The 24,332-nt window shown below is 30.5% G+C and overlaps 1 protein-coding gene across 1 annotated transcript in view; it reads left to right on the plus strand.

The window, feature by feature from the left end:
• The window catches only part of LOC118197064 (uncharacterized), a 100,946-nt gene extending 80,047 nt beyond the window's left edge, over positions 1 to 20,899 (plus strand). The window contains exons 22-28 of the mRNA XM_035368541.2: positions 1,309 to 1,725; positions 5,928 to 6,050; positions 6,143 to 6,256; positions 10,792 to 10,984; positions 14,064 to 14,166; positions 14,286 to 14,397; positions 20,625 to 20,899. Of these exons, the coding sequence (XP_035224432.2) occupies positions 1,309 to 1,725; positions 5,928 to 6,050; positions 6,143 to 6,256; positions 10,792 to 10,984; positions 14,064 to 14,166; positions 14,286 to 14,397; positions 20,625 to 20,777 (1,215 nt within the window). The 3' untranslated portion in view covers positions 20,778 to 20,899. The remainder of the gene's footprint in view (positions 1 to 1,308; positions 1,726 to 5,927; positions 6,051 to 6,142; positions 6,257 to 10,791; positions 10,985 to 14,063; positions 14,167 to 14,285; positions 14,398 to 20,624) is intronic.
• Positions 20,900 to 24,332: the final 3,433 nt, after the last annotated feature.

Below are 24,332 nucleotides of genomic sequence, written 5' to 3' on the forward strand. Positions count from 1 at the left end.
CATGTTATAGCCGAACATTGCCATTGTAGCTAGTAACAACATCCATTTTTGCTGTACATTCTGCATGAACACTCGTCATAGTGGAAAGACAAAAACTTGAATTTTTTTGCCAAGTGACTCACTTCTCACCTATTTGTAATCACTCGCAAGATGCATTTTTTACCTTTTAAATGTTAAATAAATTTGGTTTTGAATTGTTTGTTGAAGTTGTGGCCCTCTTGAAGACCTTCTGATGAATCTGGAGTATAATGGCATTAAACCATCGCCATAATGTAATCATTATTTGGCAGCACATACATTTGTGAACAAATGTTTTCAAGAGTAAAGCACACCAAGAGTAAAAATTAGAATCCAGACATTGGATGAACATCTTGAAAACTTCCTGAGAACCAAACAAGACACTAATACATTACTTTCTCAAATTCAATGTGAAATATCACATTACTTTTATGATTTCTTGTTATCTTTAAAATTATAAATAAAGTTTATAATGAAATTCTACATAAAAAATGCCACATACAGTTTTAATAATTCTACATTGCTTTCATTTTATTAAAAAAAATCATAAATTAATAAGGTTTAAATTACTTAAATATATTTCTTTCTTTTTTTCTTTCTTTCTTTTTTTTTTTGCGGGTATCCTCTGTCATTAGTGTTAGGCAGTGGCAGCTTGTATATGAATCAAGTGAGTGAAATAAAAATATTTCTTTCAGCAGTCGGACTTGAGCAAACCCAAAGATTTTCAATGAAACCTATGCAATTGTGTTATTCGCTTATTTTAGAGACCACGAGCTGCCACTTATATAATTTATATGATCCAAAATATCTTCTCTTCTTTTAATGTGGCCCAGTGAGGTTAAAAGTTTGGACACTTCTGAGCAGAAATTTATTTCCATTGAGAAAACCACTGGCTGATAATGAGACAGTGACAAGTAATAGGTTAAAATGATTTGTCCATTACAAAGAAAAGAGAGATCTAACAGTTTATACTGTTGGATTCTACCCAGCAATTCAGTGGCTTTTGGTCTTAATTTCAATTTTAGCAAATAGCTTTTGACAATATTACATCAACCTGCAAACTGTAGAATTTCTCTGGAAGCTCGGTATTTCCATGCAAAACAATATATAATCAGCTAATTGGTGCCATATATTAATGATTAATGAAGTTAAAATCAGTCTTTAATGAGAATTTTAGAATTCTGTAAGATAAATAAATGGTTCTATATACATATAAAATATAGAATTTAAAATTTATAGTACTGTATTTTCTGTAATTTGCTTCATGCAGTATTTTGCTTTGTCTTTTAGGTCAGTGAATATAAAGATGTGTACTTACAATTTATTTCAAAGATCTGTACACATAATAAAGAACTGGATAGTTATGTTCCAGAAGATTTCAAAGTGCTTGCTTGGAAAACCATGTTTCTCTACTTTAAAGAAAAAGTTGAACTAATAAAAGAATCGAATTTAAAAAGTTCACTTCAAGGTGTTTCTACAAAAAATTTACAATCTTATACCACCCCAAAGAGTTCAGATAATAGATTTTGTAAACATGTTTGTCCAAAATATGTATATAATTCTTCAACCAATCCAAATTTACTTGCCACAAGTCATTTAATACGCTTTCATTTGAATGAATCTGAAAAGAATGTTCTAAAATCCCTTTCTAGTATTCTCACTCAGGAAGAGCTGAATGCTATTTTCCAAGAAATGATGAATGAAATGGTAAGTACTCTTTTTAAATACACCACAGGAAATTAGTTTAAACACTTTTTATACAAATTAAGTGCCATTTTCAAAGAACTGAAAAAAATGTAATTATCTTGTTATATTATTGCTTTTTCAATTGCCACTTACAACTTGAAAACTAATTTTTCTTCTAATTACATAAAGCATTTTAGGAAGATTACATAAATCTGTACCTTAGTAGAAAAAAGGTCAATGTCCATTTTGCTTTTAAAAAAATAGGCTTTCATAAAAATTGAAATTTCACTAATGAAAAGTTTCAAAATTTTGCTTTTCAGTAAAATGGAATTTGATTGATTACCTATATGTCTGTATTTTTGTTTCTAAAGATTTATCATGTACAGCTGTAATAAACAGTTCAAAATTTTAATGATACGCCAGAAAATTTTGAATTTCATCATCTCGATAAAAATTTTTTTGATTAGTATGGATATAGAAAAAAAATTTGCATACAAATATTATGTTTTCTGTGCAAAAATTTAAATTTTACTTGGTTTTACTAAAAAACGACTTCATGACCAGAAATTATTATATTTCAGAAGTGTATCTTGATACACTTCATAACCTTCGAACAAGCATGCCATCTATACCAGTGTGAACAATCCCATATATTTCCTAGATATGCTATTGTAAAATTAAAATTTTTTAACAGAGTGATTATTAAACTTATGCTGTAATTGGTTAAGTTTTAATAAGCACACTTTTTTCAACAACTTATGTCACTAAAATTAATTCTTTTTTTCAGGAAACGAAACGAGAGTGAGTAAAAGAATATTAAATGACCAAAGAATTTTCAAAATGAAATGAAAATAAATATTCATTATTCATCTACGTTACTTTGTTACCAAAAAAAATAAATTAGTGTTCATAGTTATTGAATCCTAGTGTTGTGGTCTGAAAATTTCTTGAATGAGAGTAATTAATCATCAGATAACAGATGCAGATGAATAAAGAGACATTATCATAGATCTAAAATACTTGTGAGAATTTTAGTTGGCTCAGTGACTGCAGGAAATTGAATTATATTGTGAGGCATTCATTTAGCTTTCTTGGGTGGATTTTATTGCCATATCTATGAAGCTTACGAGTCGTTTTTGTTGTTGTTGTTTTCCTTTATATGAGCTGTGTAGGCATCAGTAGAGCTGTCATATCTTCTACATCACTTTATGCATCCAACTATTACCTCATCTTTGAGAAGCATATTCCTTTTCAGCCCACCAGCGGCCGAGCGGTAAAATCGCTGAACACTGGTAGTTCGGTCCGAGGTTCAAATCCCGCGAACGGGCTGGCTGCATGGGCGTTTTCGTGGTTTTCCCCATGTGTAACGTGTATACGAGCCAGTTTCCCTTAGAAAGTCCTCCACGAAGGCATCCCTCCCCTTAGGCAGATAGCCCTAGTGTGCTTTGCCGTATTCTCAATACACACACATATTCCTTTTCATCTGTAATGCTGTTGTGTAAACAAAATCCTCATCGTCTTCAATATCATATGAAAGCAAGTTTCTTTCAGCCTCAGGGTCATTAGGATCATTCATGTAACATATTTCTTTTTTATTTGTCTTAAAAATTAATAATTTGAAAAAAAATGAAAAGGAAAAAAAGTTGATATGGTGATTAGTAACTGTATATGACAGATACCAGCCCTCTATTTCATCATTGGAAGCAATTACACACAAAAAATATATCGAGTCATAAATGTTTAAGAATTTCTTACAACAACAAAAGAAAAAAATATTAATGCTTCAAAATTAAGACAGTAATTGAAAGTGCATTAAAGAGAATGGGGAGAATAGCAAAGAACAGAAGTTCAAAGCTTTTTCTGGCCTAAAGATATAAAACCAGATTCAACTTTGTTGTATCTCTCATATATGTGCATCCACTGGAAGATTAAATGAGGGCATGATATGTTATAAAAAGATATTTAGTTGTCCAACTTTTTAAACAGTCTATATTAATAGAAATTTACTACTATAGTTGATATTAATAATTATTACAAGTAATTATTTATTTATATGTTCATGTTTTCATCTGTTATATTTTTTAATAAATGCTATAATATTTTTTTATGAATAGCCGCTATCAGTATTGATAAAGTATTGATTTTATTACCTTTCTTGGAGAGCCATTTAAATATGAATCAAATTTAAACTAAACTTTCAACTTTCATATTCTTTAAATCCTGTAGCTGTCGTGTGATTTTTTGCTATACCTCATTCAAAGTATTTTCCTGCAACAGTAATAGACTTTGAATAGTAGTTTTTCGTATTTAGTGTGGCTGTCTAAGCTGTCTTATTTAGTATGGCTGTTAGTTCTGCTGGCTGCCACAGTATTGAATCTAAGTTTGAATTCCAAAGAAGGCATATGCGTTTGTAGTTGTCTATCCCCCCCTTTCAGGTATAATACCATTCTACCCTCTGCAGCACACCTTCGACAGCATTATCAGTGATGAGACGATGAAATGGCTGATAAGTAATTCATTTCCAATCAATGCTTTCAAGTGTCTGGCTATTGGGGGAGTTACTATTAATCTAATCATGATGCAGCCTAAATTCATTTTTAAGATGGTTATGTAAATTAGATAATCTATATCAGTGGGTCATGATTTAGTTCTGTTATAGTTCATGCAACATGATTTAGTTCAGGGTAACATAATTTTAGTTGGCTAACACTACAGTTTTATTAATAACACTACAGTATCTAATAACACTACAGTTTTATTTATAAAGCTGTGATTTTCAATATTTAGGCATATCATTCAATGTACTGTATTCATAGGACTGCTTAGTTTACCAGTGATTAGCACATGTGAAGGAAACACTTCTCACACTTGTATATCCCGCCCAAGACATATAAAATGAGCTGGCATTTAATGCATTATCAACTGGTTATTTAAAGTTGTAGGTTCCAAGAACAAATATTTGGTAGCTTATTTTTATATTAGATAATGTGAAAGCTGTCATATAAGGTATTTCTTCCACCTTGTTGGCGTGCCTTCATGGTGTGGTGGTCTGCATGCTTGATGCATATCCGAGAGGTCTGTGGTTCGATTCCCAGCCAGGGCATTGCTCTTTTTTCATGACTCCTGCTTCCAAAAAAACCTAATGTCTCTACATGCACCTGAACTAAAAAGTTGGTGAATGATGATTCTTTACCACCAGGATTTGGCGATTGGTCCCCTAAAACCCCAGTCGCTCTTTAAAAGGAGTAATATTTAAGGTATTTCTCCCGGCTTATTGGCATGCCTTCGTGGTGTGATGGTCTGCATGCTCAAAGTGTATCCGGGAGGTCTGTGGTTCGATTCTCGGCGAGGGCATTGCTCTTTTTTCATGACTCCTGCTTTCAAAAAATACTTAATGTCTCTACAGTCAAGTAACAAATGTTCCAAAAATATATTTTTTTAATCCCGCACATTTTTTCTTCTAACATTATACCAAAATTGTAGTTAATTTGAATAAAACTAGTCTCCAAAAATCTTAGTTTCCAGAATATTCTTGACAATGCAGTCTCCTGATAGCAGATATATTTTTGTAAACAAATCTGCTAACTCTTCCTGTAGAACTGTTAGACTTCCAGTTCTTCTTTTCTTTTCCTAGTAAATCTCCCATTTTTCATTTATTTGAATTCTCTCTGAAATGCATTATTAGATTAAATGTTGAATAAAGAAACTTCTGAAAAAAGAAATAATGACAATTTCTTAAAATAAATATTGTCATTTCTAAATAAACTGACATGAAACAAAGAGGAATTTGAGAACTTCCACTTTTCGCTACTGTTTTTCGCTCATAATTCTTCTGATTAATTTTTATTCAGTCTTATTTTTTTAATCCTTTATAAAGACTTATAAAGCATTTTATGAATATCCAGTTAATGTTGGAAGATAAGTATTTATGTTTAATTTTGCTCTTTAAATGGTACATTACCAAATTTATCAGCTCAGTAAACTCATGATAATTATTAATTTTATTTGTATCTTGTTTTAAAGCATTTTGATAAATAAATGTTTTTCTTCCTCATATAATTTTTCATCAGTATAAAATTGCAAAATTAAATTAAAGTACCCAAACAGCATGTAGCAAAGTTTAAATTTAGAATAATCAATTAAATGATTAATATGTTTTGTTTGTGTTTATTTTCCTTTTTGATTATTAATTTATATACAATTTTGTCTTAATGTCTTTTTAGGATAACTACGAAATAGCACTTTTAGATGTTCTCTATTTACAACTGAAGTTAGAAATTATAAAAAGTCTAATTGAAGTTGATTATTCTCAACACTTCTCTTCTTTTTCTAGTTCATTGCAAAAGGCAAGTCAGTTTATATATATATATATATATTTTAACTGATCCTACAAGATAATTTAATAAAATGTGTTTCTTTTTTCTGTAATCTATTACAGTGTGCATCTTTCCTTCATTGTATTGTAAATGAGGCATGTGATTCAACAGTGTGCTTGCATCTTGTTAAATTTCCTGTTCTGGAATTTTTACATTTCATTTTGAAGCAAGAAAAGGTATGTGTATCTGAAACTTGAGTCAATTTTCAACTATTTATTTTTTATACGATTTTATATATGTATATTATATTTTAAGTATCATGTGATATGTTTATCCCATCCATTTTATAAATTGTTTTTCTTTTTCCTGCTCTATTCAACAGACTCACATGGATATTTTAGTGGGTTTTCCCTATGTGCAGTATGAATATAAACCAGTTTTTCCTTAGTCCTCTATTAACACATTGAGCACTGCACATATTTCTTAGGCAATCCCCTTCAGGCCACGCACGCTGGTATTGTAAGGTCAGTGATTCTTATCACAGTAGAAGATAGTTTATGCTTGGAACATGACTCCTATGGGCATTCATTCAACACATTACGCGCCAAGTCTGTTTTGTTTTCCTTACCATTTGGCCAACTGGATAAGATTTTATCGAAATGGATTAGTGGCCGATTTACGAAAGATATTATGAAGCAGAAAATTAGCATTACTGAATTCCAGAAAGAATTAGTGCTATCCCTTACAAGTTGTGAAAAAGAAGACATTCCATCGAACAGAAATGCGAGAATATCTAAAAAACGACAGCATAAACTCCAAAGAAAACCGGGAAACGCCTCTGAAGCATAGAAATATTGTAAATTATGTTATGATAAAAATGCAACAGAAGCTGGTAGAGTAATGGCCATAAAAAGTACTAAGAGAGTGGTCACATTTTGTAATAGCTGTAATGGAGAACCGTTTTTATATTTACAGTGTTTCAATGAAATCCCTTAGTCCTGTAATGAATCAAAATTAAGTAAATTTTAAATAAATTTTCTGTAATTCCATGAAACAGTGTAAATTTTAGTTATGTATCATGTTACACCCTGTCAGCCAGCGGCGGTCGACGCTGCCTGAACGGGAAGTATAGTGTCAGCCACAGATGGTTCACGGGGCCTAAACGGAAAGTCTAGTATCAGCAACAGATGGCTGATGTGATGCTCAACGTGTTAAAGCATTTTTTTTATTTGGCACACAGCTTTAGTATGCTTTTCTAATCTAATAAGTCAAATCAAATACCGTTTACGTTTCTCCGTATATTTCAGAAGATGATGTTTATGATTCATGAACACTTGAAATAAATTTTTGAAAAATATTTATAAACAATCCCATTTGAATTTTTGTCATATTTACTACTAAGTTCCCAATAAAGAAACCCCATCCAGAAAGAGTTGAAAGTGACTTGTATGTGATGCATTTGTTGCATAATAGCTTAATTTTAGGACAAGTCTATAGAATTGTTCATTATAAATCTGAGATATTTTATACTTGCCCTTTCAGATTACAGTGCTACTTCCATATATGTCTGCTTTGAAATAAGTCCAGCTTGGCATACATTCAGTTTGGATGTGAAAATTTCTGTTCAGTATGCAACAATTGTTTCAGAATATTACTTGAGTTCGATGCATCATGACTGCATGCACTATACTTGTTCACCTTTTTTCAATGGAATGCTATCACTGTCCATGACCATCAGTACACCTTTGCTGATATTCAGCAAATAACTCACAGTGCAATTCTGAATTTTCACCTGATTCTATGCTTTTTTCATATAACATTTTATAAATTTAAATGTAAGTTTTAGGAAAGTTAATGAGAACAGTTAAGCAATGAAGAAAATTGTTAGCGTCACCATTGAGGGGGGGGCTGAAATCCATCACCATTAAGGAATGTTAAAAAGTATGAAGGTGGCATGCATATTTGGGTGGCTATTGTGCACCATATGCTGAGTACAATGGTGTTTATTCATGGTTGGGAAAATTAAAGACGCTGTTAAACCAACTAATGTTATGAAGAGGGTGAAATTGATTACCAAACAAAGATCAGAGATGTTGTAGCATATTGAAAAATTGCTTTTGATCTGGATAATAGAAATTGATTTTGCGTAGCAGGGGTGGATGTAGCATGGCTCATGAGCCACCTGATGCTCTCGTAAGTGAGTGGTTAGGCTCTTATGCAAATAAAATATGTGTATGAAGTATGGTAAACTAAATCTACTCAGTGCCCAAAAGAAAGTAATTTATTTCAGTTCTTTTTATGAAGTTATCAGAGATTTCTTTCCATCTGAAACCTATTTTTAAAATGAAGTAAATATGGACTTGTGGCTTTTAGAAAATTTAGTTGTGGCTCTCAAACTTTCCTGAATATGGCTCTTACTGACAAAGTTTGGCCATACCTGATTTATAATATCATATGCAGTGCATCATTTATATTCAGTATGTATTTCATGTACTGCATTCGTAGATTATTTTATTATGGATTTTTTTTAAATATGGACTTGTGGCTTTTAGAAAATTTAGTTGTGGCTCTCAAACTTTCCTGAATATGGCTCTTACTGACAAAGTTTGGCCATACCTGATTTATAATATTATATGCAGTGCATCATTTATATTCTGTATGTATTTCATGTACTGCATTCGTAGATTTTTTTATTAGAACAGATTAATTATTTTCCTTTATTTTTTATTAGAAGAGTTCATTTGGATCAATGATGTATACCAAAGTACCATTGCATATACATATGTATTTTTCATTTTAAAAAAAATAGTTTGAACTTAGCCATGGGAGGACATGTATAATTCTCACAGCAACCACTGCTAGTTAAGTGTTTGGAGCAAAAAATTACATTTTTGCTTCATATACCTGAAATTAAATTTCTGTACTATATTGATTATTTTTATGTTTTTAGCACTATGCTCATATGTACACTGCACAAAAAAAAAAAGTGGGGCAGCCCTATATCTTCCATTCTACTGGGCCGATTGACACAATTCAAATTCCATTTTTCATATCTCAAAAGCACAACTTAGATACGTATTAAATTTATTTATAGTATTGTTCTAATATAGGTACTTTGATACAAAATTGGACCTTTTCTGAAATGGCATGATAATTTTTTTCAATATTTCGATTTTATATTCAAATTATGCCTAAATATTAAATTGTATAAAGTTTGGTGCAAAATTTATGGAGAAATTCAAAAATTTATCTTGTTGCATTTTTTCCCAGTTTGAACCAAGAATAATTCTCTTGTCTAACTTCTTAATTTATAGCATCCTATTTTCCTTTCCTTTTTTCACTATAGGAGCAGGAAAAAAAGGTCATTGTTCATACTTTCAAATAATTTGAACAAAGTGCGTAAACCACATTTGGCATTATTATCTCTTATAACAAATATGCCAAATTTAAAAATGTGCTAATATGTAAATTCACTTGTATCTTAGAAAATTTTAAATAAAAAACTCTAATTTTTTGCAGGTATGCTTAGAAATACATTTACTTTAAGATGATGGTAAAAATGTTATAGGTTATAATGCAAAATGTTTTTTGAGAAATTTATAAAAATTATTTAAAAATGCAAATTGTAAAACTAAATCATAAAAAAGGCGTGAATTTTGTTTGGAAGGAACCAAAATTTCGAAATGTGAAAGGAAGAATCAAATAAATTTAATGAAAAAAGATATATTAATAAGTATATACGAAATTCGATTAATATGGAGATGCTAAAATTTTGAGAGCTAATTTTTTAAAAACTACTGGTGCAATTTCTACAAAACTTGGCACTTTGGCATAATTTGAATCGTAAAATCGAAATATGGAAAGAAATTAGTATGTCATTTCAGAAAAAGTCCAATTTTATGTCAAAATACCTATGTTAGAACAACATTATATATAAATCTAATATACGTCCTAAGTCACGCTTTTGAGACATGAAAAAGGTAAGTTGAATTTCGCCAATCGGCCCAATAGAACGAGAGATATAGAACTGTCTTTCCATACACACACACAGTGTACTTCTATATTTTAAAGTATTTGTTTATTTATTTATTTTTTTCTCTTAACATAAGGACTTTATGGAATAAACTTAGATCAAAGCATCATGAAATGCACACAGTGACATAACAAGGCAGAACTGTTGTACTTAATTGTATGTATTTCAAAATTAAATCAAGTCATATTTTATATTTCTTGTGATTATTATACTACTATTTAAATGCACTGCATCAAATTGTCAGCTGATTTGCTACTGCTCAACTAGGTAAAATCATAAAACAATCAATTTATTCTAGGTAAATGTATGTACAGATTGTTCAGATGTAATGTTTATTCTAGGCTGTAACATGGTTTTAAATGGTAAAAGAAATTCATGCCAGTTTCTTGTAAAAAGTGCTGCACAAGAACATTTTTTGAAAAGCAAATGATGCTCAAGTACTTTGTCGTGAATGTAATATAATGTAATATTTATATTTTGTATAATTATTTGTATTATGAATGTAATATTTTTATGAGGAACTATTTAAAATATTCAGTCTAAAAAATTCAATGTGGAAAATTATTGAAACTTTCAACTGTGCTATGTTTAACATATGTTTAACACTATAATTGTGATTAATATTCTCAGATATGTGCCTAAATGTTTAAATACTCTATATCGGTGGAAATGTTTATCTGATAAGTGTATAAAGTGTATGAGGTTAGAATAAAATATGTGTTTTTCTCCCCTATTCAGATTCGCCTTCCCAGACAGTGTGCAATTCAATTTCTTCATTCCTGTGCGTGTATTGAGCTTAACAAGCAAGGAAGAGAGCTTATTACTTTCACCAGGTGCTTTAATTATGTATGGGATATAGTGTACAATTTACTCGTATATTACCCGGAAGTAGTTCTGACAATAACAGCAGATTATCTCTCATTTGTTACTAATATCCTTTTTATTTTTCATTTAATAGTTTTTAATTATTAAAAAAAAACCACATTTACAGTTGATATTTTCTGCCATAGTTTTAAAAGTTTTGGTCTGCATGCTCATATATGCAACATGTGTCAATTTATATGGTTGTCTGTTGATAAATAGTAAGTCATTTTTAATAATCCCTGAATTATGTTAACATATGGTAGTTATGAAATTATTTTAACTAAAACATGTGTTTGAGTACATTATAGTAAGCAAAATATAGTCATTAAATGCTCACCAACTTGCTTCAAATAACTCTTCTGTACAATGTTTTAGTACTTTTTATGTACTCTGTTTAGTGCTAAAAAACAGAGACTGTTTAATTGATGTTCAGCTCATTTTTAAAAATTCTTGAAGTTAAATAGGATATAAAACCTGTGTATCACAAAGTTAAAGCAAATAATTATGTACACTAGCAAAAGTATTTTTACAGTTAGTTGAGTAAATGTAATCAAAATTTAGTTTTTGTTTTCATTATGGAACTTTTGCAAAGACACTAGGAAGATTTCTCATTGAATGGCATTGTCTCAAAGATCAAAATGTGCTGTACTGCTAGTTATTTTTTACCTTTGGAAAGGAAAACTAAAACAACATGTGATACAATTGATTTATTTGTTTTAAAATTTTGAACAGATTGATTAATTTATTTCAAGGAAGAATAAAAAATTATGTATACTTTTAAATAAGTAATACACAGCATTTTGTTTGTAATTCAAGTGTAATAGTTATTATTAACTTTTTCTGGGCTTCACAGCTAGCTTATAAATGCCTTTAATTTAAATATAATTCTTATGAATTTTTATTCTGACTATGTAATATAGTATATACGTAATCTGATGTATAATATATACACAGAGTTCTGGTAATCTGCACAACACTGGACCAAAATTTGTGCAGATTAAGAAAGAATTTATTCAGAAAGATCTTACCAGATCTTTTTGAATTTTGTGTGAATTTTTTCGTGTCTAATTTTTGCATTAAATCTGGATTATTTTGCATATAAATGACTAAAACATACTCATACCTTAAGAATCTTTTAATTATGATTTATTTAATACAAAACTATTATATATATTTTAAAATATGATAACATAAAATAATATGTCAGTACAAATAAAAAAAAAACAGTGGAGAGACAAAATGTAGAAATATATTTAGCAGGCTCTCTTTTGAAAAGGATATCAAAGAACATTATAACATATATGGACAAAATTACTTCAAAAGTAATTTTTACATTTTTAAACAAGAGAATAAATAAATAAATACATTATTTACAAAGCTTCCAACGATAAAATTTCACTAAATTGAATTCTTATGCTTACTCTACAATACACTTCATCAATGTAACTCATTTATTAATTCAGTATTAAGAGTACTTCAAAAAGTGATAATGTAGGAAAATTCGGATTATTCAGTTTAGTTCCTCTTTTTTTACTGTGTCTTCCTTTTCTAACAGTAAAAAAGTCTGTGGAAGTTCTGTTTTCAAGTCTCTGCTCCTGTTCAACACTAATGTAAACAAGCAAGCTAGGAAATGCAAAGTTTGAATGGTCGAAAAAAATGTGAACAGATAAATTCTTCATATCTCATGTAATTTTAAAATTAATTTTAAAAATAGGGAGTATCACTTAAAAGTGAAGATTTATTTGAAGTAAAATATTTGCTCACGCATATTAATTAAGATTTACGTTTCATTTTGAATATTGTTTTTAATTTTAATTTAAATAAAAAATTTAGTTACCTCTGTTAATTTAGGATCAACAAAAACATATCTAGTGGGCCAGATATGGCTGTAGTATCGTTATCTGATTTTACTACGTCCTGAAGATGTTGGAAAAAACCTGAGAATGATAATTCAACAGTTTATGTTCTTTCATTTTTAATTATTTTTAATTAATTTGTATTTTGAAATTGTCTTTTAAATGTTACTCTCAGCCAAATGATATTGAATATTATTCTCCTACATCACCTACATTTGTATTTAATTTTCATTTTCTTTCATAATAAAAGAAAATTGGGATCTTAGTTCAAAATTCAAAAATTGTATGTGTGGTTATAATTTAATTATATATATATATGCATATATGATGATAAAATTTAGTTTGGCAGTCAGGAACTTTTGAAGAATCACAAAAATCACTTGATATTCCAAATATACCTTTATTACTTGTGGCACTTCACAATGGGGGCCAGTCTGCATTCCACAATTTTGATGATAGCACATTACATTTTAAACAAAAGCAGCAAAGCAAGAGACGTCCTTCAGCCAGCAAGCTGAGGCAGAGAAAGAGGGATGGAGTAGTATTGTTATGATATTTATAGTAAAATATTTTGTTAATCTGATTGGCTGAAACTTAAAGGCAATGCAGAAATTTCAAGATGATATAATGTGGAATATGTTTTCAGATATGATGCAGTTTAGAGAAAGCTATTATTAAAGATAAAGTACCCAAATTGAAAATGAGTAATTAAAAAGCATTTTAAATAATATTTTTTTTTTTTTTTTTTTTTTTTTTTTTTAAATCTTAAGAATATGTAAAAGATTAAATTAGCAATGTAAATTTCCTTTTTCACCTCTTCGCCTGCGTGCTGACAGCCTGTTGCTCAGCCTCTGCTAGCTATTCGTCATTATGTAAAATGTAATCAATTACATATCTAAAATTATGGGGCACGTTCAGCACTCTAAGTCTTCTACAGTTATGTGTTAAGAAATTCATCATTCAAGAATAAATGATTCAAGAATAAATGATGTTTTACTATCAAGCTGGTTATGCTTCTACAAATTCCATGCGCTCATCCACTACGCCGTAATGTCCAGTCGTCTATGCAGCAGTTTTCCGGCCATGACAAAAGTGAATTGTTTTCATCTTCTGCCAAAAAGTATGATTATTACATATATATACATATATGTAAAGGATTATGTGTTTAATTTATGTTGTGGAAACATTTTTCCTTCCCCAAACTGAGCTGCATATTTCCATGTTGTTTTGCTGCCATTTTGATTTGTATGTGTACAATTATTTAGTTTATTATTCTTTAACTTTCCTCATATCTGTTGAAGTCACTTGTATTAATAGGAGATCAAGATAACATACGTACTTGTAGCAAAGATATTCAACAGGATATCCATTTATGTTCACAGAACATGGATAGGTATGTAATTCATTATGACTATGCTATCAAAAATATATATAGTTTCAGTAATATTAACCTTATTTATTAGTGTCTTAGAGGATATACTGTTGTATTAATAACTTTAAAAAATGTTGTAGGTTGCTGACTGTGATAGCTAGGCACAAGACTGAGTTCTGTAAATTAGTACCATATATCATTGCCGATTATGTTGATTCCATTCAGCATGTAACATTAGACTCTGTTATTAAAGTAAGTTTACTAATAATTTTGTTTTCAGATATCAGTATTTCTTCTTTTTCTATATATAAATGTATTAGAAATAGTTATGATTTTCCTTTCTTCATGTCATGTCATGTAATGCCATTGCAACATTGTGAATTCTGAAAGTGGTTATCATTCTCATGGAAGAAATTTAATATTAAAATCATAATATTATATTGCTTGCAAGTAACCGACTGAGTGAATTAGTGTAAAAAATGATATATTTAAAAAACTGTATATGCATATGTGCATTAATACAGTGCACTCTCATTGTGCAAACAATAAAGGACCATCAATCAATACTTGTCTGTAGAAATATAAGTTTGCACTACTTAGAAGATAAACTGTATTTTAGTAATTAAAACTTCCTATTCAGCAATAATGTAATCCACATGTACAGTGTAAATAAATAAATTTGAAACATAAAATATGAGCATATATGCAGAGAGAATTTGTCATAAAAAATCATACAGTCCGATGATTATGTGTACAACCCATTATCAGTTATGTAGAAATTGTAGTATACCTATAGCAATAATTGTTCTGTTGATGGTTCAAATGGAGTGGAAGAATGTCTCAGAATTTTCTCTTTGTGTTAAGAATAAATTCAAAGTGACAAATGCATAAATATGAAGAATGGCAGATGACAGAATACTTCCCAGCCACATTGAGTAAACAAACCAATCCCAGTTTACACTCACCTAAACATTGTCCTGAAAATGATGATTGAACATGCTTGCAGCTCTGTAATAGTGAAATATGGAACTTAAAGAAAATAATTCAAAAACCAGCACAGATAGGCAGAAAACTTCCAGTTACAAAATAAAAGAGCTTTATTTAGCTAGTATAAAATAATATTTGCTTTGGCAGAATCACACTGACATGACAGCAAAAGAAAAATAATCAGGATAACTAGGAACTTGCTCATATGCTATAGAGTTTTGCAACTTTTTTCTTATTCGTTGACATTTACCATACAAAAGCATGTCACATTTTTTATTCACATTTAGTTCTAATTTACATTTTGGCTTTTTTATATGATTTGAAGTCATATCTTATATAATCAGGCCTTGCCTTATGTAATCAGGCATTAATTTCTAACAGTAGAAGTTCTGAAGTCCTATAGAAGACAATCAAGTGGGGTGAATAAAAGTAAATAAATAAAATAATGTTTGATTAAATTAAATGTAAAAAATATACGAATAATAATAATAATTTAAATTATTTATAAATTGGTAAAAATAACATAAGAAATTGAATAAATTAATAAAGCAAATGGCAAGTGAGTAAATTAATAATAAGTTTTAACAGCATCTATCAAATCTAAATGAAATGATAAATTAGTAGTAATAAGACCAAGAGCTTCTTTACCAAGAGAAAAAGAAAGATAAATATTTTAAATATTATTATCAGAATGAGATAAAACTGCTTCCATATTTTGGCTTTTAATCTTCTTGACCACATGGTCACAGTGCAAAAAAAAATATTTCTTTTTTTAAGAAAACTACATTATGATTAGAGTGTTCTTTCTCAGCTTTTCAAGTATTTCATGTATTTTACTTTTCCCATGAATTCTCTTTTATACATTCAGTATTTTATCAGGTTCAGTTTTTTATCAGGTTTAGTAAAATCACAATATAAACAGAAAATTATGCTAATGCAATATTTTATTAGAATAAAGTATTGCATTAGCATAATTTTCTGTTTATATTGTGATTCAGGTATGCAAGAAGTTTTTGGAGCTTCTATTATTTGGGACTTTTGTGCATTTTAGCTAAAATCACAGTTTAACTTAAATACTGAAATGGAATAATTGAATTTAAGTCAGTAACTGAATTAAGATAACCACTTTTCTGTAACTGTTGTGTGCTAATCACCAAAAATCTGTTTTTACTGATGCTTTGTTTATCTTCTTTGTAAGTATTACTCTTTACCACAAAGCTATTTTACTATATTTAGATCATACAGAAATGAGTGACACAAATGCTGCCACAGAGCGGAATACAATTTATTAACAAAAAACTGTTAGTACATCAGTTAGAAATCCCTGCCCATGTCAATACACTTCTGCCAGCTGGCTGGGAGGTCACGAAGGGCTTTGGTAAACCAGTCTGTGGGGGTGTTGATGGACCACCTATGGACAATTGCATGCAATTCGGCAGAAGATTTAACATGTTGACCCCTGACTTCATCCTTCATCTTGCCAAGCAAGGCATAGTCCGAGGTCCACTGACTTTGCAGACACATTTGTCATCTCCAAATCACCATGCACATTCTCCTGCAATATTCCTTGCACAAGCCTTGTCTCTTCCTGCATCTTGTTGAACGTTATGTGCCTGTTTGCCATGATCAAATCCGACACAGCTGCCACATTTGCTGCTGTATGTGATGTTGCTGGTTGTCCCACGCTGACACCTTTGCCTGCAGTCTCTCCTCCACTGCTGAACTTGGCCAATTAATGGGATATGGTACACCTTGAGGGTGCTTTATTCCTGCACACCAACACCATGTGATGATGGATCTCATCACCTTGTATCCCTTCCTTCCATAAGAACCACCCTGTCCAATGCTGACCATGATAATCACCTTCCATCATTGCTGTCCATGCTGTCAGTGACAATGGCAAAAAGGACCGCTGACTTATACTGTTTGCTTGCAGCCAGCTCTATCTATGCATTCTGAGTAGCTCACGCCCCCTTCTGTCTATTTCACTTGTTTTCCCTTTGCAAAGTATAATAATTTCATTGTGAGAGCCATTGTGTCAATCATTTCTGTACGATCCAATTATATATGCTCTTGATTATCTGCTTTGCAGATGATCTATGTGTAATGTTCATGCACCTCACAAGAGTATAAAAAGCAAACATGCACAAGTCCAAGATTGCTGTAAAAACTACTTAACTGCGTCTTTAGGTTTAGTTTACATGATTACCTTGTACAATTCATTCTGCATGAGCAAAGGCAACTTTTTTGTTTCTGATGTATATTCATGCATATTTCATTTTTATTCTCTTAAAAATTGATTTAAAATTTTAGAATTAAAAATTAACTAAGAACATTCTGCAAGTACTAAGCATTTCAATTGTCGTAACAAAAGACAAGGCAGAAAGTGATCCTGAAAATACAAATGAAGAAGATATTGATAATTCACATTAATCCCAAGACAGTACTGACTTCTCTCTAAGTTATTTTTGTTTTCATCAACCAAAGAACATTTGAATACAATGAGAAAATAGCACTTCAAAAAATATACAGGGAAATTTGACAAATATTTAAACATTCTCAAAAACAAAATAAAATTGCTGATTTTTCTAAAGAAATGAACACAGATCATATGCATAAAAATCAATAGTTTGAATTATCTGTGTTTTTCAGTTACCTGTGACCTGCTTTCCTGGCATTAGCCCAGATAATCGAGTGTACATAGTAAATGAAAATTTTTTGCTTATCGTGCAGTTTCTAATTTAAATTATATATTTTTTCCTTTAAAATGCCTATGATGGTCCATAGGGATATAATTTATTTATAAGTATCTTAACAAATTATTGGGTACATTATAATATTTTTCTCTAAATTATCCTAAAAATGCATTGGATGGGAAGGAGAAAAATTCTAAGAAGAAATACTTTCAAAGAATGAGAAATCACAAACTATTTTAATGATGCAGAGTGATGGGCTATGGACGAGAAAAATAACCACATCATTTAGACGTTTTGCAAAGAAATTTTTACGGTAGTACATACATAAAACATTAACATAGGGCTAAAACTTCTGAGATAACTTCATAAGAGAAAAGAATGCTTCTCCAAAAAAACCTTAAAAAAAAATTGAAACAATAACAAAAATTAATTTGTTTCAAATGAATGGGAAGCAGTTTGTTTGCTGACCTGAAAGTGAAGAATGTAATCCAAAATAATGTACGGAAAACCATTAAAGGTACAGTTGGCAATCGTACTGTAGGATTGTTTTTTATTATATGGCATGGGCCCATTTTATTTTGTATAGACAGTATGGTGACAAAAAAAATATATGTAGATATCTTAGAAAACTCAATGTTATCATGGGCAGAAGAAAACATAACACTCAGATGACATTATCACCAAGATAATGAACCAAAAGAATTATTTTATGCTATTTCTTGGAATAAGAAATTTACTTTAATAAATTTTATTACATTTGCTGAAATATTATGTATTTTTAGCTTTAAAAATTTTAAAACCTGTTTAAAGATTAATATTTTATACTTGACAGAAAAGGGTTTTTTAGATGTGACCCATATCCACAGTAGACAGCTGCAGAACCCCCCCCCCCCCGAAAAAAAACAATAAAGGCTTATATTTTAGCGTGTTCTGCAAGTGACAAAGATTTGTAACATAATGAAATACAGTCAAAAGTCTTTAATCCGGACTCGTTGGGACTTCGGCGATTCCAGATTATCGAATTTTCCAGATTATAGATCATCAGTTTAAATCTGGTAAGATGGCATGCAGAAATTATAAAATTAAAAATATGAAACCATAATTTATGAAATAAAGAACAATTATGATCTAAAGGGTATCAAAATTTACAAAAAAAAAAAAAAAAAAAAAGCTTAATATTTATTTGTTTACTTTATTAACCATTTCTTTCAACGCATGCATGCGTAAAGCATACATTACGCATAGTCGAAATTAGAAAATTGCAACCAGAAAACTATTTGATGTGTATTCGTGATATTTATAATGAATTTGATTTAAATCATATCAGAGTACATCAAGATGAAATACTACATTTATTAATGAATTATAAGCCAAATAAAATAAAAACATCTGCCCTGAAGATAAGGATAGAGCTGACAGATCAACTTCCAGTTCATTGCGCGCCACGACGTTCAACTCCCCCGCAGAGCAGCATGAAATTGATAAACAGATTTCAGAATGGTTAGAGAAACAAAGGATATGCCTTTATCCATTTTTTTCAGCAATTCCACTTTTCGTTTGATAGACATTGAAACATGCTTTCGCTTTGTAGATCCTTTGGTAGCTCCAGCATCGGAAATTCTATTTGACATAATTGAAAGTTCAAGCTTACTTTTATAAAATTGCTCTAACTGTCTGCAAAAAATAATAAGCCGGATCCAATTCGAAGATTAAGGAACAACACAATCTGCAACATTAACTGAAATAGATAATTTTAGCTTAGCTTATACCATCCGTTATACATTAAAAGCGCATACGTGCACATTTATGCGCATGTGTAAAGGTATTATGCACATGCGTAAACGTATCATGCGTATGCATAAACACATTATGCGTTGACGCATGCACAGAAAGTTTGTAGCTTTGAGGTCTGGATTATAGATCATTCCGGATTATGGGCGTCCGAATTAACGACTTTTGACTGTACTACACACAGACATTCTGTTTGCCTTCCCAAATAAGCACACACCTTTCTGCTCATTTTAGAAAGTTAAATTTGCTTCTGAATCCATGAGTAGTTAAATGGATAGCAAAACTAAGCAGAGGTATTTTGACCCAAATACATGTGTGTATTTTTTGTGGTTTTATGCATATGTAACAAGAATCAGTTGCTCTTAGAAAGCCCTTCTTGAAGGCATCCCTCCACATGTAAGTAATTCTCAAATGCTTTGCCATAATCATTTAAACCTGTAGTCATACATTAGGCTGCTTTTAGCTTTCTTCCTATTCTCATTAGTGACATGTTATCTCAGCTTTTTTGCTAAAATGTTTGTATTTCTCAAATCATAAGAGTAAATATACTAATAAAGTTTGCTAACTAGCAGTATGCTATTAGTGTTAAGAAAATGAATGTGTTTTATTTCTGTTATCTGTTTTAGTACATTATAGTCTGCAATAAGGAAATTTCATTTCATCCTCACAGTTTTCAATTTAGGTTAGAATGTCTGAATCCTTTACTTTTACATATATGAAAGAGAGAGAGATAATGTATGTACAGCATATTTTGTAATATAGTACATAATGTAATATAGTGTACAGTAATTAGTGTTTTTAATGTCTTTTAATGTATAGTTTATCAGTTATATTTAACTGTATTTATATATCTTACATAAATGCCTATTTCATAACATTTGTTACTATCCATGGTTATGTGTTCTGATCTATATGGATATGAGGCTACTATTATATTAAAATATGAACACTGTTTGCTTTTCTTGTGTCAACCATTTTCTTATGATATTTTTCTCCTTATTTTAGAGCTTTCTTGTATCAGGTATAAACAGACTACTTGATATTTGCAATGAGGATGCTCTCAAGATGTTATCAGTTAATATAAATCATAGCTGCAGAGAAATTTTCAAGAATTTAGTGAAGAATTATAAGCAGTACAAGTACAGCGGACAAATTTAACATCAATGTTTAGACTTGTAAAATATTTTGTAAATTTTTAAATACTTATTTGAATAAGTGAATAGTATTATTTTCTTATGGTATGTAAATATATGAGGAAAATAAATTTTTATTAATATAGATTAGTTTTAAATGCTCTTCTTAGACTAATGATTGCCTATAGCTTAAGTTAGGAAACACTGGCACTTATTTCTGATGGATTACTAACAGTCATATGATACTCTTGAAAATTAAGAAGTTCTGTAAAACTTTCATAAAAAAAAAGGAAGTGGGATTATATATATATATATAATATATTGAAGAGAACTTGAGAAAATATAGTTCTAAAAACTGCATACTATTTCTGCATAAAAAAGGCACTGCATTGCAGTTTCTAATTTCATACATATTTTCACGAAAATGTACATATTAGTGAGTATTTTGTGCGACCACTTAAAAAGATAAAATTCTAGTTAAAATTACTAAGGTTGACAACACAGTAATTTAGAACTTAGGATAATTAAGAGATTTATTCTTAAAAAATGAATTGTAACACTATGCTGGTCTTTCTCTATAATTTATCATATGAGAAAAATAACTTTGTTCATTCTCATGCTAGAAAGTGTTATTAATTTATTTTTTCATTGATAATTGGCAAGGCAATCATTCATTCATTTTGTTCTTTCATTTTAAAACAGCATTTTATTCTGCTTGTTTTACTTGCACTTTTACATGCAAATGTAGCTAGTACATGTGTAAAGATGTTTTGAATTTGCCAACTGAAGTCAGATTTATTTTTATGTTCTCTCAATTTCATCTAATTTCTTTATTTCTTTTATTATGAAGTTAATCTTTGTTATTGTTAACTATTGATGTTATTCGTTATGGATGAAGCAACTGCAATAGTACTGACTCAAATGTACAATGTTATAAAAGACAACTATTAGCAAAAACAAACTAATCATTGCAATTCAAGAACTAGACACTATTTACCCTTAATTTAATGGTGCAGACTCTCAGTTACCTAAAACATTATAAAGGATTGAAGATTTTGAAGCTGAAATGAAGTCCATGATGTTGTTGGTAACTTTTCTGCGGAATCAATTACCTCCATTTTTCCTTGTGTTCAAATACCTATAAAAGATGATAATAACATCAATAATACGTTAACCCACTTAAATATGGAACCATTTAATTGGTAAATATAATGATGCTATCATTTAAAGATTTGTGTATTAAATGGGTTCATGGAAACAAACACTTTCTAACATACAAAAATTTCATTATTTAAAGGGATCGTTAACTATGAACCAATATCAGTAATCAAACAACTTCCTAATCAAGTAATTTAGAAGCTTCTAAAAAATTACTTGTATAGTACAATAAGAAAAAAAAAAACAAATTATTTTCTCATCAATCAAAATTTTCATGGAACAGCTGCCATAAAGAACTCAAGAACATAAGTTTTTTTGACAAGAAAGCAACATCTAAAGATAGATGGTTAATTTACATTTTTAATGTTGATTCAGAGAAGCATAGACTGAGCAAACACCAGATGAGGATATCTCACATTCCAAAATTTTGTAGCATTCCTTCTTGCGTGATGCATAGATATGCATCACTCACACTTCTGCCCATTCTTATTATATTTACTAACCACATGCAATTCTTCTGTTTTGTGACTTGTTCGCAGTATCCGAGCCTTGCAGGTGGCAGTGGGTAGCTACGCTTTACCTCTCTGTCAGCTCACTGTATATGTTATACCCGCAATGACACCTACATCTTTCATTTATATATATAATTGCCTATAACTTTTCGTACTTAACTTTGTAGCTGACCATTTGTTTTACTTTAGAATCTCATACAAGTTTGAAAATCTCTCAAACGTTGATATACTGGGATTGCAATAACACGCAGGTGCCCAAATCAGCGAACATTTCACTTGAGGAAGGGGCTTCTTAGAAAGGATGAATGGACTGTCATACTTTTTTCTAAGATTCAGCTGTACTGGTACAAACGAAGTTACAAATACAGTACATAGCCTAAACGCTTAGATAGAAACTTAACACTAACTTTACTTACAAATATGCATGTGAAAGAATATTAACACTAATTATAAATGCTGTAAGGGAAAGTCTCAGCATCTGTTGTTAAAGGCTATATGAAAAACATATTCTAAAATAACAGCCGACATACAGTTTTGTTCAAGAAGAACTTTCTTAACTTATACCCATCTACTTTCTTTTTACACACCTTTTTTATTATAAAGATGATGATGTTATTAATAACTGTTTGCTTTAATGTATCTCTATCACCTGCACAAGAATTACTCTTCAAACAGCATGAATTTATCTTCTTCACAACAAGTCTATTCATATAATACTTTTAATGTTATACCTAATATTATACCTGTAGGTACAATCATATTGCATATAGGTATATAGTTGTACCTATAGGTAATAAATACAATTACCTATTAAGTACAATCAGAGCAGTCAGAACATATATTTTGAATTTTCATTTTTTAAAACCAGAACAGTGCACACATTAAGAAGAGAGAATTCTTGAGTCATTGTTATATTTCCAGTTATTTGCATTTCGATAAAAAACTGCATACTTAAATTCTTTTAATTTGCAAATGTTAGTGGATAACTAATGCTCTGGGCTAAGTTCATCTTTGGTCGTTTTCTCGATGTAAATAATGATAGCATTCCGCAAACAGTTTTCGAATATAAACAATGAATAATACAATTCGGAATGGTTGAACAGTTTACAATTAAATAAACTTACAAAACTAAACTGTACATGAAATAAAACTTCAGAGTTAAACATTTACATATGAACACTTCCAAATATTCATTGTCATAACAGCACTAGAAGCCCACTGGTCCATTGTAGAAGCTTTTTCTTTGTCTGCGATACTGATGTGCACTCAGGAATTATGCTTACTGGTCATAAATATTGGAACTGTAAAAGTTCTTCGGAGTTTGTAAACTGCAAGATATAAACTGAACGTGGACATAAACAGGTTCATAGCTGAGAAGAGGGCCCTGAGCGTCTGGGTACGCCTTCCACATAGCAATGGTAGGTCGATGACTGAAATATGTAGCTACGTGAGTCTTCTAGGTTTATCTTCATGCACAGCGCTATGTGTGCATGATTGCTATTTTGCCTCTGCTGTCTTAAAAATAGCATCATAAATCTAAACTGCGTCATTCAAATTAATCTTGCGTAACGCTTAATGCAGATACTCTTACCCAATCAAAATAATTGTAAACCAAAACTAACTCAATCTGAAACTTTTTAACTTTTCCCCCTACATTACTTCTGCGACACCTTCTCTCTTCCTTCTTCCTCTGAGGGCCTACCAGCGGCCGAGTGGTCGCTGAACACTGGTAGTTCGGTTCGAGGTTCGAATCCGCAAACGGGCTGGCTGCAAGGCCATTTTTGTGGTTTTTCCCATGTGTAATGTGTATACGAGCCAGTTTCCCTTAGAAAGTCCTCCACAAAGGCATCCCTCCCCTTAGGCAGATAGCCCTCGTGTGCTTTGCCATAATTAAATACACCAACACCAAC

The sequence above is a fragment of the Stegodyphus dumicola genome, chromosome 5 (assembly GCF_044657685.1).
Source record: "Stegodyphus dumicola isolate Sdum_Otavi_A_Nest chromosome 5, ASM4465768v1".
Classification (NCBI taxonomy): Eukaryota; Metazoa; Arthropoda; class Arachnida; order Araneae; family Eresidae; genus Stegodyphus; species Stegodyphus dumicola.